We start from the raw sequence: 16,746 nt of genomic DNA, 5'->3' as shown, positions 1-16,746 counted from the left end.
TTCTCCCAAAAAATGTTGTACTCCAAGAATGTGAGACAAAAGACTTGTGCTATGTTTTAGAGCCACTTCTATTAACAAAATATGATATCTAAAGAGAAATAATTGGGATATTTTGAAGAATATAGATGACATGACACCCCGATGCAATTTCTTGCCTATGAGAAACTCTATTGCATCATTTTCAAGGAGATTTACCTTCCAGAAATTATGCATACCTTCCAGAAATAATCTGAGATAATATTCAACCACCAGGAAGCTTGGAAAAGTCTGCTACCCTAACACTACACTTTCAGACCTTATAGCTCTGCTCCAGCAATTCGACCCACAAGAGCAGATATTATCCAGATTTTAGTTATGAGTACAAAAATATACCATAAAGATCGATTAAATACTCCTCATATTTTTATTTATTTTTAAACAGAACATGTTGACAATATTTGTCAATTACAGTAAATATAGAATTCTAAAGCACCTTTTATGATCTGGAACTATAAGAGGATTTTGACCCAACATGATGTAAAATAAAATAATTATATATAGTTAGGTATATTGCTAATAATTTTTACAATTGATAGTTGGAATTTTTGGCATTTTTAACTACCCAACCTATTGAAAGCATTTTGTCTCCAAGACCACAAATTTTGGAAGTTAAAAACAAAAATTAATTGTGTTCTTTTCTTTTTGTTGGTTGGTACTCATAGTTTGATTTTTGATCCATCTTAAAAAACTTCTGAGTCTCCTCAACTGTTGAACGTTAGATTTTGTGACCTGAAGAGATAAAAATTTGAAAATGAGTGAAGGCCAAAATGTAAAATCAAGACCACAAATTAATGTGCTTGGCTGCAAAAGATAATTAGATGAAATACCTGAGTAGATTTGTCGTCTGATTTTAATGTGTTGAAAGGTGTATCAAAGTATGCTAAGATGGAAGAATTGGTACATGAATTAAGACAAATAATTAAAAATAAGTGACTTCAATAATGGGAAGAAAGCTTAATTTAGAGTGTTTACATGCAGAATTGATAGTGAAAGTAAAGATGTAGAGATTTTCCTTTGTTTTACTCGGATCTTATGGCGGTGTTAGATTTGTCAAATTGGATTTCAACCATATGAAGGTATACGTGCTAGATGGACTGATTACAATATCCATTGATATAATGCCAACTCTGCTATGATGTCAGCACAAGGAGCTTTGCCCTTCCAATACGAAAATTCTTTCTTTTCTACTACTTTTTTCTTCTTTTGGGGTGCATATAAAATCTCCCTCACTAGACATAATGAACTAAGCTGAAATAAACATTTCATTACTTGATTCAAAAAATGCTTCTATTTTGGCAGATCAAAAATAGGTCTTCCATGCTATCTGGGCAAATGTAGCAGATCGATTACTTGAACTGTGTGCCGCTTCTTGGTTGCACAAACAAAAAAATCATTATCTTAGCGAAGTAATAAATAATTTAAGTGTTTCAGACATAGCAAAAAACAAGAACCAGTTTTTGGTTGTTGATACCCTTGTTGCACCCTTTTGTTAGATGCTTCCATCTTCTCTCTTAAAAAAGTAAAAGTTATGTTCATCTCAACCCACTTAAGTAAAACAAGACTAAATGTATAAAACAAATTTACAATGTGAAGTAGCATCAGCTCATTTTCCAAAGGGAAAAATCTCACACCCCAATTGAAACATCTTACGTTGATAAGGTGAAAATAACAGTAGAGGTATGTGGTTAGTGATAGTTTTTGGTCGAATGTGAGATGAATCACATCTATTGTACTCTCCGATTTCAATGTAATAAAATTTGGAGATCTTGACAATGCTACTGATTTTTTCAGGTCTTTCAAAGAGTGATTCAATGTTTCACTTTTTCCACTCTTTTATTAAGGAACCTCCATTCCATAAAAATCTTCATATCCTCAAGATGGGAACTGGAGGAAATGATCAATTAATTCATTTTCACATCTACAATAACTGAAACTTCCTACAATAACTGAAACTTCCTATATGCCATTGTAGCATAACACATGAAAAACTCAGAAGTAATCAAAAACTGCCAAATTTGTTGTGTGTTATTTCCTGAGTAGTAAAAATAATGGTTCTGATATTCTTTTATATAACCAATCTATTTTTTGAGCTCATTTTTGCAGCAAGGCCAAAAAAAACACAGACAATAGGTAGAGTGAATAATTTTGTTTTAAAGCATTAGGGTATTCAAAATTTTGTTTTAAAGATTTGCACAATTTCCCAAAATCAAACCCCACTTAACATGATAAATAATTGTTAATAATATCATCTAAATGTTACACCTTAATATAAATAATTGTTAGTGATATCATATTAAAAATTAATTTTCTAGCTTTTTATTCATTGGCTTATATGACTTCTTACAAAGTACTTTCCTCCTATTTTCACTACACAACATATTTTTGTTATTATTAAAGTTCATGAAGTTAATCTTTAATAATACTGTGTAATCTGAGACAAAAAGATAACGTTGTGTTCCTGATTTTGGAACCATCCCTTTATTTGGCACTAAAGTCATAGCAATAAGTTAAAAAATGGGTATTGGTTTTCTAAAATACGGTTAAGTATGGACAAAATTGGAGTTATCACTTTTGGTAGAACAGGGGCAACTCTGCAAGGTTATATCATGTAGTTTCCTTAAACTATGTATACCATTATTCTGTGATAACAATTCTATATTAATGTCAATGGAGAGTCAACAAGACTACAAATGAAAAACATAAAGTATGGAAACTTAGAAGCAAGCCTATTATTCTAGGTTTTGCTGACTGTTATGCTCGGCCATATACATAATCATTATAATCTTTAATATTTCAGCAGCTAGAGTAGATAGAGAGAATTCTCAGTTGTAGAGGAACTTGCACGAGTTCTCTTAATGTATTCTAAGCAGTGGATAAGGTTTCAATCAGGTTTGGAATTTGATTGTCACCCCTACCTCTCATATGAAAATTTCATGACAGTGTTCTAACCTATATTCAAAAAAGAGACTATGCCTTATTCTAGCCACATAGACCAAAGGATGATCATTTTTGTTTCCATTAGACTGAGTCGACTACTGCCAATGAGCTGAGCTCTCTAAATGACCTTACAAGAAGTATTTAGAGCTCAAAATACAAATTTCTACATATAAACGAAATGATGTTTTGATTTTATAGTTATTACGTGAAAAAAAATCTTAGTCGGACAAAGATTTGTTTGATCTATGGCTTAAACAAAGACTCTAATGCCTAATTTCTTATGAGCCCATAATTGATCCTCGGATCTTCCATGGAAAGCATAATCCTCTTACAAGAAATCAAATAAGACCACGTCCTAAGCTTGTAATTCTCCTGCAATGCTTGTATAAATAGATGGTTGACCTAGATTATAAACCCTGACGTTCAAACAATCTAATACCCTATAGATTTCTCAATTTGTTAGGTTTATACCAATTCACTGCTAATCCAACATCTAGATTCTTAAATAGGGCTAAATGTTTTCCTTAAGAAGACATGAGTGAGTTACCATTAATTTTGAAAGTGTAAGGAAGATTCATGTTGTTTGATGACTCCATTAAATCCATGTTCTGAACAAAAGCATTGTATCACTACACAAGCTCGCTGATCGAACTGTACTTCTTGTGATAACTGTACAAAAAGATCTAATCCAAAATACTCTTAAATAACCAAATCAAAATACAATTACTTTAGCTATGCAGACAATGATTCAGACAATTGGGCAAAAGAAAATGAAATCGAATTAAACACCCACATAACTATAAGTTTGATTGACAGAACTAATCATACGAAAAGACATCCAAACCAAATACCCAAGATAGATTATTAAATAGGGAGTAGGAAAATGCGACCAAATCAAATACCCACAAACCTATAAGTTTGAAAGCTCTAAATTGAGCACAGGAAAAACTAACCAAGTAAACACCCACAAGATTATAGTTTTGATTGATAGGTATAATTGGCCATAGAAAAATGTAAACCAGAGAGAAAACTCTGCAAACTATAAAGCTTTGGGGGAGGTTCAAAACAGCTTAAACGCATCATTTCCCAGTTCACTAAATTTATCAGTGACCATGTCAATATAATCACTGCCATCGAAGGCAGTTACAGCAACCGTGAAATAATACTATGAAGATACAAGTGATATTGTGGTTTCGGAAAGCTTCGACAATCCAACGAATATGTTGCTACCTGCAATGAAGATCAGTTATGAAAAGCTTCTCACTTCGTAAACCCTAACAAACCCACCACCTAAGATTTTAGTCTACAGTTAAATTTGGAGGAAAATGACACCAAATATTGCTACAAATTAACTATTGAGTGCTGCAAAAAATTACATAAGACAGAGAAAAGATTACAGTTGGGTTAAAAGTTTCCAGAAATCTTTCCCAAAGCAGATTTGGGGTTTTTCCTCTCATCCTTCTTTCTTTCCAAACCCGCACCCAAAAAAAGCCACCGAAGCGTTGAGCTTGTTTAATTTACCGTTCGTCACTTCTCCGAGATTCGTGCAAGGGACACATGTCAAAATCTAAGCCAAACAATCAAGAAGCCACCTGCCGCTCGCTGGGAAAAGTGATTGGTCACCGAAAAGCAACAGTTGCCGGATTGTCTTACACTTCGACGAGCATAAAGCCCCCACTAAAAGCCTATCGGCTTAATTAATTAGAAGAAGAAGAAATAAATATACAGAAAAAAAGATCAATGGTATAATAAATAAAACATTCAATGCCATTATTAAATTGAAAGATGGTATTTGTGAAACCTTTGGAACGCTACGCAAGAGGAAAACATTACCCGCAACTTTTGTTTTTGGCTTCAATACAGTTAGGCGACCATTGAATTTGATGGCCTCTTGGAGGTGACGCTGCTCTGTCAAGGGGAAGCTCTCTTGGAACTCACGCTATCCTTTCAAGGGACTTCATGGGAAATATATTCTTAAGCCTGCTTTTTACAGTTACCCTGTTTATTCAACTGAACAGTAATAGCGGTGCTCGAGATACTCTTTCGTTGGGTGCCTCGCTTACTGGAAATCAGACAATCATTTCAAAGAATGGCACATTTGAGTTAGGATTCTTCAGCCCAAATGGAAGCAAATGGTATATTGGCATCTGGTATGCCAAAATTCCAGAGAAGACGTATGTTTGGGTGGCCAACAGGGAGACTCCAGCGAGAAACCGATCAGGCGTTTTTAAGCTGTCACGAGAAGGTAATCTGGTATTGTTCGATGCAGAGGGCGCATCTCTTTGGTCAGTTAACACAACAAACAAGGCCTTCCGAGCTGTGATATTGGATTCTGGTAATTTTCTAGTTCTGAGCGATGGCAATAAATCTGAAACTGTTTGGCAGAGTTTCGACAATCCTGTAGATACCTTGTTGCCCGGGATGAGGTTCGGTGGACAGCAAAAGTTAGTGTCTTGGAAAAGCTCATTGGATCCTGCTCCTGGGCTTTTTTCCCTACACATGGATCCTTCTGGTGCAAAACAATTCGTTCTGACATGGAACAATTCTGTACAGTATTATACGACTGGAACTTGGGACGGCAAAATTTTCTTTGGAATTCCAGAAATTGCAGACAAACAACTCTTCAATGTCAGCGTTGAAGGTAATAGCTCTGGTTTGTATTTCACTTATATGTTGGTTCCTAACTTCAATGCACTCGCAAGGTACGTCGTGACTACGCTCGGACAAGGGCAACAATCTTCATTCGAAAGCAGTGGTTGGAGCATGTTCTGGTCTGTGCCCAGAGATGCATGCGACGTATATGGTACCTGTGGTGCGTACGCAACCTGTGACTCCAGAAATCTTCCGCTCTGCAGCTGCGATGAAGGCTTCAAACCCACAGACGATCGCGCCTGGCTTTCGCAAGATTGGGCGTCCAGTGGCTGTGTTCGGCAGAGCCCGTTAAACTGTAGCACTGACCGATTCATCGACAATGGTGTAACTTTGCCTGATGATGAGGCTTCCTCATACGCTGCATCCACAAAGAAAGATTGCCAGGAAGCCTGCCTCCGCAAATGTTCGTGCACCGCGTTTGCTTTCAATCCGCCTTCAGGGGCGTGCCAAGTCTGGTCTGGAGATTTGCTAAACATGCGCAACTCTACTCCATCAAAAATCAATTCAAATGTCTTGATTAGAGTAGGTGCTTCTCAACTTTCAATGAAAAGCAAAACCACAAGTATTGTAGGCGTCGTGCTGGGTATCGTTGGTGCACTCACCGTTGCCCTGGGTATCTGTTCAGTTTTAATTTGGTGGAGGCATCAGCAGCGGTCGATGGACAGGCCTGCAGATTCCTCGGACTCTTTTCTGAGAATGTTTAGTTACAAGGAGATGAAAATTGCAACAAGGAATTTCAGGTCTAAGTTGGGGAGCGGAGGATCCGGCTCAGTGTTCAAAGGATCTCTACAAGACGGTACGCTTGTGGCCGTTAAAAAAATGCAGGGGTCAAGACAAGATGAGAAACAATTTCGGGCGGAAATCAGTTCTCTGGGAAACATACAACATGTGAATTTGGTCAGGCTGCGAGGGTTTTGTGCACAAGGATCAAAACGGTTACTGATTTATGATTACATGCCCAACGGATCTCTCAATTCCCTCCTGTTCACAAGTAATTCCACGAGTAAGAAAAAGGTACTCGACTGGAAGACCCGATTTGAGATTGCATTAGGCACCGCCAGAGGGTTACTCTACCTCCACGAGGAATGCAGAGGTTGCATCATTCACAGCGATGTGAAGCCCGAAAACATTCTGCTGGACGGTGATTTATCACCGAAGTTGGCCGACTTTGGGTTGGCAAAGCTTATGGGTAGAGATTTAAGCCGCGTTCTAACCACTACAAGAGGAACGAGAGGTTACTTGGCTCCAGAATGGATCTCTGGTCTTCCCATCACTCCCAAAGTTGATGTCTACAGTTTTGGTATGACACTCTTGGAAATCATTTCTGGGCGAAGAAATCTAGACTTAACCGTGCAAGATTCAAGTTTGTATTATTTCCCCCGGTTTACTGCAACTCAAATTCAACAGGGGAAGACGATTAATATTGTGGAGGAGGGTATTGCAGAGGCGGCAGACATGGAAGAGGTGGGAAGATCATGTGTTGTAGCATTGTTATGCATTCAAGAGGATGACGAAGTGAGGCCCAGTATGAGACAAGTGGTGCAAATGCTGGAAGGGAAGATGGAGCCTCGAACTCCACATGTTCCAAGCTCTCCTCTGACGGACAACGATGGAGACCAAAGCAATAGTAACAGCTATAGTGACTGAAATGTTACTAGTTAGAATAATGTAGAGGTATGCTATTTAAGCTTAAACTTTAGTTGCTAGGTAAATTCAATTTTGAGTAGTCAATAAATTTATGTGAGTCATCATTTTATTTATGTTCCATATCTAAGAAACAATCATAATATTTTGTATTTTATATTTTATTTAAGAATTAATTTTCAAAATAATATTATTATTATAATGTTTATGTTTATAATTAAAAATTATCATCATTTTATTTTATTTTTTAAAGGTAAATGTATCTCGTGAGAGTTATAAATTAGTGAGGTTCTAAATGGGGTACTTCATTGTCATTAGAGAAATCAATAATAAAAACACAATAGAGTTTGATTCTTGGTGGCAAATAAATTTTATTTGTATTTGAATTTTATATTTAATTTAAAACTTATTTTTCTAAATAATATCATTAATATAATTTTTATTATTAATTTTTTTTTTTTTTAAGGTAAATGGTTTGTGTGAGAGTTATAAATTGGCGAGGTTACAAATGGAGTACCACATCTTTATATGAGAACTCAACAATAACATCACAATGGTGTTTGAATCTTGGTGGCAAGATTTAAAAAACCTCTATTTAACCATCATAATTTATGTGTTTTTAAAATATGTCTATTTAATTATCACACTGAAAAAGTGTTATAAATAATGCAAAAATATCTCATGTGATAAATATGTTTAAATATTTATTTTATAAAATATATTGCTAACATGTAATTATAAAACTAACACAACTAACATATATGATCCTTTACTATTAACAAGTTAACCAAATTGATAGTGTGCTAGAGAGAAGGAAGGAGTGGTAGGGTTTTGGATGTTGTAGAGGAAGCAGATGAAGATGGCGATGGTGACCCAAATGGGATTGGGTCTATTTCCTGGTTAGTTTTGGGACTTTTCTTTGCCTTGTGTTTCTCCTTGGGGTTTGTGGAGGATGTGTCTTCTAGAGTTTCCTTCTCTCATTGGTGTTTTCCTCTCAACCTACCTAAGGGAATTGATCCTTGTTGGCCCCTTATCAGGTTGGTGTAGGAATAGCAGTTTTCTTGGTCCACTGTTGTCCCCCTTTGGATCAATAAGGGTTTTTGTCTTTTTGGTTTTGTCTCTGGCCTTTGCCATTTTCTCTTGGTGTACTTGGCTCTTGGAGGCCCACCCTCTGCTGGGTACTTCCCTTTGGGTCTATGCCTACCCTCTTCTAGTGATCTATGGTGTTGTTGGGGTTCTTTGTAGGGAGTTCTTTCTATAATTGGGGTTGTGTCCCCTCTCTTTTGTTCCCCTCCAGTTTCGTTTGGATTTCATTTGTGTTGAGTTATATAGAGTGTGTCTCTAGTTGTAGTGTGCAAGGATCCTTTGCCCCTTGGTCACTTGGTGCTCCTATTGGTAGCGATTGTTGTTTATGTTGGGTTTGGTGGCTAGTGATTATATTTCAGTTTGTCATTAGGCCTTATTCCTATGGTTTTTCTATTAAAGGAATCCCTCCTCTCTACTTGGGTGCTAGTGTTGGTTTCTTTGCTTGTTATAGGGGTGTGTGTGGGGGGGGGGGGGGGGGGGAACTGTTTGTGGTAGAGATTTTATGTTCTTTTTTTGTTTAGCACTGGATGCCTAGAGCAAGTCCCTTTGTGACCCTCCCTTTGATCTATAGTGCCATCTTCTTCACTCCTTTGGAATGTGGGTGGAGGATTGTGTTTCATTTCTCTTCTACTATTGTGGGGGTTTTAGTGTTCCTTTGGGCTGCTTTGACTGCCAAGCCTTACTCAGTTGCTAATCGTTGTTTCATCCTTTGGTTTACCCTTATTTTTCTACAAATTTTTGTTGATGGGATCAGTATCCCATCATGCAATGCCTTGCTTTTGTACAACACACTGCATGCCACTGGTATGGAATAAACCTCCCAATACATGGACCAACCTACAAGCAACTATCATTTGATATTTTAGCTCTCATATCATTTGAGAACCAAGAATAATAGTCAATATGCAAACTACAAACCATTCCAATAATCGAAAGATTGAAGGATCAATTTGGATTACTTTAGAAATAAGTACATAGTGCACTGCAACCTAGAATAGGTGTTGTTTATAGAATTAAATATGCATTTACATGCAAGATTTCACACCTAAGAAATAAATATGTGAACAAGACAACAAGAAAATAGAAAACGTATCTAGAAGAATATTCTTAACACAATAATCTACACTTACATAGATGTTTGAATTCTTGATATAAAAGAGTTGATCAAAATCCAATCTCTACATTAACTATCTCTCTTTCCTTTTATATCTCTTATTTTTATCTCCTTTTCCTCTCTCTATTTACTTTTCTCTACATATCTCTTCATGTCCTCTTGTCTCGTACTTTGCCCTTTCTATATTTCTCCCTATATCTCTTTTATCACTCTCTCCCTTTGTATACCACATAGATTCTAATAAATACAAATTGAGGAAAAATAAAATCTTTTTTTTTGTTGCAAAGAGGTACTTTCTCTTCAAAAGAACAACCTAGATTTACTTTCATGGCCAATGCTTATCTAAGAGTTTCTTTAATATAAGTAATTTCTAATACGTGAAAATCATGTATATCTTGGTAGATGATAATTCTTGCAATAAATATTTGTCAAAACATCAATGAACCATATTTTAGCACCGTAAAAATTATGAAATAGACAAATGTCCATTTCTACCATCTCAAAATCAAATTAGTATCAAATTCCAATTAAAAATGTTTTTTATAATTTTTATAGTTTAAAAATTAACCAAGCTTATATTATTATGATTTAACCAATCTTTTATAGCTTTAATAGTTAAAATAAATTATGCAAGTTGATTATAATATAACTAGATGATAGACTTTTATATGTTAAAACTTCCACCGTCTCTTGTAATCTCCGATGCAAGAGAACGCGTGAATATCCAAGACTACAACGTTCGAAAATCAATTTTATAATGGTTTGAATTTATTCATAGGCATCATTGGTTCATGTAGTGCAATAGAAACAATGCAATGTGGCATTCTATAAAATAGTTTAGGTGCCAAGTTTCTACTATTTTAGTTGGTTATCACTTTAAATATATTTTGTGTTTCATTGTAGAAGCCCTAAATTGGATGTACCAAAATTGAAACCCTATTTCGTTTGGTTTTGTTTTGCAAAATGCATCGGAAAGAAGAGGCGCCATAGGGGACGGGTCTGTGCTAAGCCTGACTCCAATTGCAAGTGTGCATGGTGTATATATGATAATTGACAGTGTGTCTTATGGTGTTGCAGAAACAATGAGATCTATAAAAATTTGGCTTAAACGGGATATCGGACTTCGACATTCAAAAAGGTGATATGACCGTGTAAAAGTAGACCCTATTTTTTAGGGTTCACCGTGCTATTGAAATCATTTCTTTTTTACTCCTAAATGTAAAGAGTTTTCAATGAAATTATTCCAATTTAACAATAAGATATTTTATTGAAGTTATTTGTCATTTTACACGTGAGAAAAATATGTGTAAGTTCAAATTCATATTTAAACGAGGAATTTTGACTATCAGAAGCCAAATGGTGCTATAAATAGGTGCTCCCATACATGTGTTAAATAGGCATTGCAATGTTGATTCAGTCCAATCAATATCTAATTTATTTGTTCAAGGATTTGGTCCAAACAAAGGCTTATTTATTTTACTGAACATGGAAGAAAATCAATACAATTTACCAGAACATGGAAGAGCAACGTGCAGATGGGTCAATCAAGGCATGTGCCTAATTTATGTTTTTTCATTTTCTAAATTTTAAAGAAAGGGAGAGGAGTCATTTATAATTGGTGGGCAACATTAACAACAATTAAGATATAAATTATGATACTAAAAGTAAGGATACAAATATTCATATTAATATCAGTTATTATTATTCACCATTCATAATTGAACCCTTAGTTATAAATTTTGATAAAGCAATTTTTTCAATGATCTTTGGAAGACAAAGGATAAACTTAAAGTAGTCAGTCATAAATTTCGATAAAGAAAGTTTTTCATTGATCTTTTGAAAACAAAATATGAGCTTAAAGTGGTTAAGATATGCTAGGTACCTCTATGTATTTATTTTTTTAGTGAATTCAATTAAAAAAATATTTGATGATATATAGTTATGAATTTTTGGTTATTATCAAAATTTATATAATTTATAAAACAAAATAGGTTTTGATATTAATTCATAATAAACATAATTTATAAGTAATTAGATTCTTCTTAAATTAATATTATGAATAAATTTTATTTATATTCTATTAGAATTAGAAAGAAAACAAATAGAATATTATTATTATATAAATTGTGTACAAGAGTTATTAAGCTTAATTTATAATATTTTTATTTATATCTAATATTTACTATCAAATATTTTAAGTATGTAAGTGATATAAAGTTTAATAGAAATATTTAGGCGTTCTCAAGAAAATCTTGATGTGGTAAATTCTTTGTGACACGGATTGAGACCCATGAAGAAACTAAGATTTTTATGTTGAAAATTATGTTATATTATAGCATGACTCTATTCAATTATGTTTCTAAGTAGTGTAAAAAGGTTTTTTCAATTCTTTTTCAAAATTAAGTACCTAATATGTCTAGCTTTGAGTTGGATAATTACTTATGTATAAATATTACATTTTATCAATTTATGACCCTCCCTATGTAACCTAGGAAGAAAGTGGTGAAAATTTCATGGAAAAGTCAAAAGTCATTTTCCCTTATGAAGAGGAATTGTTGAGAATCACAAAAGTTAAGCTTGATCAACAATGAATTTGAATTTTAAGCAAGAGTTTGAAAACTAATTTGAAATTAGGAGAAAATAATGGCTATGTCATATCTACTTATTTTTCGAATAATATGATCGTGTGCTAGAAAAAATACTATTATATGGAAAAAATTTGAAATTAACTATTTTAATTTTATTTTATAATAAAATATTAATAAATAATTAATATTTAGACTATCCTATCTTGTTATAATTTTTCATACTTGAGAAATTTGTTCTTTTGACTTAGTAGACAATATTGTTTTAGCCATTCCTTTTTAATATATCATCAATGTTGGGCTAGTTTTTGGATATGTTGTTCTTGACTACAGGCTATAAAAATTATTATTTATTATCCTTTAATGTTATTTTTAATTTTTTTTCATTATTTAATTAATGAGCTATTTAAATATAATTTTAAAAAAATATTATGCAAACCTTCCTATCTCTTGTATTGATTCTTTGTTCTAAATTTTGTGAAAATATTTTTAATTTTATTAATTTTTTTTAAATATCATAAGATAAAAACTATATATTTTAAATGTAAGTAATATGATTTTGCAAGAATCAAGGATAAAAATAATTTCACATAAAATTAATTTTAAATAATATAAATCAACAATAATAATGATTAACAATTACAATCCCTTAGCACTTCTCTTTGTTTTTAGTGCATCTTAGATTTATTAACACTATAATAAATGATACTTATCTAATTATGTTTTAATTTAAATTTTATATGATTTTGAGACAACTTAACGACGTGAGATTTCTGAATTTTGGTGGGTGATGCCCACCATATATAGCCTATTGGCTAATAATTCTGCAATCCCCTAAATTATATAGGAAGAAATTATAAAAATCTACTCCCCTCATGCACCATTACTGGCTTTCCTTTATTTTTGGCCAATATATGAGACACAACTAATCTCCACACAAAACCACATTCCATACCAAAATCAAAATATGCAAATCATGATAGATTTTTCACATGATTTTCATCATTCAAATCCTCATAATCAGCCTCCACAATGCTATTAAAACCCAAAAAATATGATGAAAAACCATCATGTTATGCAAATTTCTATTTTTGCAGGTGTGTGTTTTTATGTTGAGAATAGACACAGGTCAGTAAATAAAGAATCTTAATGACTCAAAAAAAAATGTAACTAAAAACATAAAAGAAGACTCCTTTAACTATGAATATCAAAGAATATCCCTTTTTAATTTAATACTAGTGCAAAGCAATCATAAATAAAATAATCTCTTTAAGGTTATACTTCAATAATGTATTTAAAAATTAAGAGAGATAAGCTTGGTTTGTAACAACATAAGTTAATGTTCTAAAGAAAATATTCCTTCACTAAAATGAAATATATTGTCATGGCTAAAGATTATATCAACTACTAGTCAAAAGAATATTCTCGACATATTTCACTCAGCAGTAAGCTATCAACAACTTCTATTCATGTCAATAATATTTTTTTGGTAAATTGATCAAGGAAAGTGGTGTTACTTATACATTTAGTCAACATTTTTTATTGGAAAAGTTGTAGACATATCTAGCGCTACCTAGTTTCAACACTACGTAACTACACACAAATTCAATGATCTATAAGCCAATACATTGTGGCAATAATCAGGAAAATGTGTGGATTATTTTAATAGTAATGTAAAAATAGTATAATTCTACACCAAGCTATAGAAATTATAGCTTGGTGTATCCAAGCTGCAACCATGAGCCCCCTTCCATTATCACCTATGTCATTTGGGTTTTTGCATTATCGATAATTTGTGTAGATCATTTTCTCCTAGATCCTCTTTTCTATTTGATGAGACATTTAAACTTTATTACTAAATTAAATTAACTCTCTAACTAATGACATTAGAAATTCAATATGATGACCTAATGCTAAGCCTATCTTGAGAAAACTTAATCACTCTCTATCAATAGATGGTCACCCACCAAGGAATAATTGTCCAAATAGCTATCCTTGAAAGACCTTTGTACGATACTAATCACATAATAATATAATCTATGTTACAAAATATGCATGTGAATATTTGTTCACCCACTAGAATTATGCCAAATGGTTCCATTCTCTACCTCATGTAAGTATCAAATCAAACCTTAGAGTTAAAAGATCTTTCAAAAACAAAATAAAAGAAAATGGTGTGTATTCTATTTTCATTATGAAATTTATGGCATTACATTTATAATATTATAAATTGGGAGAAATAAAAATATTTAGTTAATTTTGATAATTGATAGATAAACACTTTTTTTAATTATAATTTATAATATTTTCTTTCAGATGCATTGGAAGTAGAATAAATATAATAGTATATAGAGATAATAAATAAAGATAAATAATAATATTATATAATATTATAATAATACAATAGAGTTAGAGACTGTACTATTGTAGATTAAAGATAGTGGTGACATGAAAGACAAACATGTGATTAAACGAAAGTAATCCTCCCTCACAGATATCAATAGCTTCTAATCCATGAAAATCATGCATATCTTGCATAAATATAATTATTTTTTATTGTTCGAAGCTCTTCAATGGTTAAATAGTCATGCCAATACTACCACATTCCACCAATACGCTATAAAGAACACAATTTATCACTAACAAATGATAAGATCATGTCATGAAACACACCACACAAAGTAGAGTACATTTACTATGAAACTCATAAAAAAAAAACATCTAAAAAGATAAATCTTAAATAAATTATATCTTGCGAAATTTTATTTGTAGATGAATTCCTTCATTGAATGGCGAAACATGATTCAAATTGTGTTTATATGTTTGACCAAAGTAATTCATTTTATCTACCTACAATGAAGGTTGTACAACACATACTTTACCTTGTACTCTACACTAATGAAGTACAATATTGAATACAAATACAAGTTTATTCTTATATTTTTAGCAATACATTCTTCAAGTTCTAAGTATAGTCAATTGCAAATAAGAGTTACCTCATCCATCAACATCATTTCCTATTAGGGAATTTAGTTGATCATAACATCAGTAATTTGAAATGTTCTGTTTATCACAAATAGGGTTGTGAAATGGTTTTAATCAACAATGAAAGGCATATTGAAAAGAATTAATATTATCATGTTTCAACCTCGAATTCAACATGATATTTTATAGGCAAGATGGATCGATCATGTAATTAATTTTATTCTTTAGTATTATTAGTGAGGAATGTTTTTTAATAAATAAAGTTATATGATGATTTCAATTTATTTATTATATCTAGTGTATTTATGATCTATAATTAATAGATATTTTTAATGATGCAAGACAATTAAATTTATCTCAATCATCTATGTCTACAAAGTGTGTTTATCTGTCATTTTTCTATATATGTTTGTGTGATTACCTTGAGAGAAAAACACATGACTTCTAAACACAATGATAGTCATATTCCATGAGACACTGTTGTTATTTCATGTGGTCCAACACTTTGCAAGAATCCATCAAAGTTTTGCACTTGAGATATGAGTAAAATAAGCTTAGTGTGAAAATTTGTGCACTTGACATTAATGTATTTGTATTTCTATTGTTTAATTATTTTTGATCAATTTTAGCAATATTATATTTAAATTTTAATAATATATTTGTGCAATTCCATTTATCTTTTTGTGGGAGTTAGGAATGCTAGGAATGGTGTCATTTTCAAATCAAACCCCATTGTCCCATGATGCTTACTATCATTTCTTTAATGGGGCATCCAAGAGGAATCAAAATTTTGTTGGGGGAGTTATATTTCTTAATTGATGTCCTTGTGTCAAATTTGCAACTCACTTGAGTTCTTCCACCAATAAATATGTTGAAACTAAATCTTTGAGATTGACGATGCCTCTTGCACTATGATGTGTAAAAGACTGCCAAAAAACATGTGTGAGGTTTTTTATTCATTGAAAAGGCAAATCAACTGTGTAGAGGTCAAACATCTTCATCCAGAAGAATGTGAAAGGCAATGACTTCTTTATTGCAGGGGAAAATCCTCATATAGGATACAAAATTTCTTTTGCATGTTATTTTCATTCATTGTGGAGGGCGATACATAAGATTGTGAGCATAAAGAGAAGTATATCATCGATTTGCTAAATCCCATGCAAGTGATTTAACCTACGATTTGCACTTATTTTGTCTTTGCTAGTGCATCTCAGCAAGGCAATTTGTCTATAAGCAGACTCGATTCTTATTATACGTGACTCTCTGAAGGTGACTTCCATGGAGCAAGATGTGAAAAAAAAATATTTGAATAAGTAGTCTTTAACTAGGTCCAGGCCACCCAAGCAATCTTGATTTGAGAATTAAGATTAATTTGAGTGAAGATAAAGTAGTATGGTTGACTTATAAATGGATTCTAGCGTCAACGAATGTGCTAAATCAAAAAATATCATAGGTTAAAGAACCTTCTACAAAATGACATAAGTTGAAAAGGTTCCCTTAAACAATAATCTTGTTCACAAGAATCTCAAGAAAGGAGATTGTTTCATATAGACATTTACGAATACCAAAAATATAATGTGTATGATCATTAATAGTCTCTGTCTTCTAGAAGGGAGTATGTAATAGAAACCATATTATTAGTGATGGTCAAAGTTGTGGCAAGATTTAAAAGAGTGGAATGTTAAACGTGACTTGTTTATGCAT

At 32.6% G+C, this 16,746-nt stretch overlaps 1 protein-coding gene across 1 annotated transcript; it reads left to right on the top strand.

Moving 5' to 3' along the window:
• The first annotated feature begins 4,935 nt into the window (after nucleotides 1–4,935).
• On the top strand, nucleotides 4,936–7,275 carry LOC131874194 (G-type lectin S-receptor-like serine/threonine-protein kinase At2g19130). Its single transcript, XM_059217454.1, has one exon. It carries the CDS (start codon nucleotides 4,936–4,938, stop codon nucleotides 7,273–7,275), a length of 2,340 nt encoding a protein of 779 aa, XP_059073437.1.
• The last annotated feature ends 9,471 nt before the right edge of the window (nucleotides 7,276–16,746 follow it).

The sequence above is a fragment of the Cryptomeria japonica genome, chromosome 3, assembly GCF_030272615.1.
Source record: "Cryptomeria japonica chromosome 3, Sugi_1.0, whole genome shotgun sequence".
In the NCBI taxonomy this organism is placed as follows: Eukaryota; Viridiplantae; Streptophyta; class Pinopsida; order Cupressales; family Cupressaceae; genus Cryptomeria; species Cryptomeria japonica.
This window is presented reverse-complemented; position numbering and strand designations above follow the sequence as displayed.

Bases quoted from the DNA above. Each gene is read 5' to 3' on its own strand.
- LOC131874194 (XM_059217454.1), top strand. From the start codon at position 4,936: ATGGGAAATATATTCTTAAGCCTGCTTTTTACAGTTACCCTGTTTATT.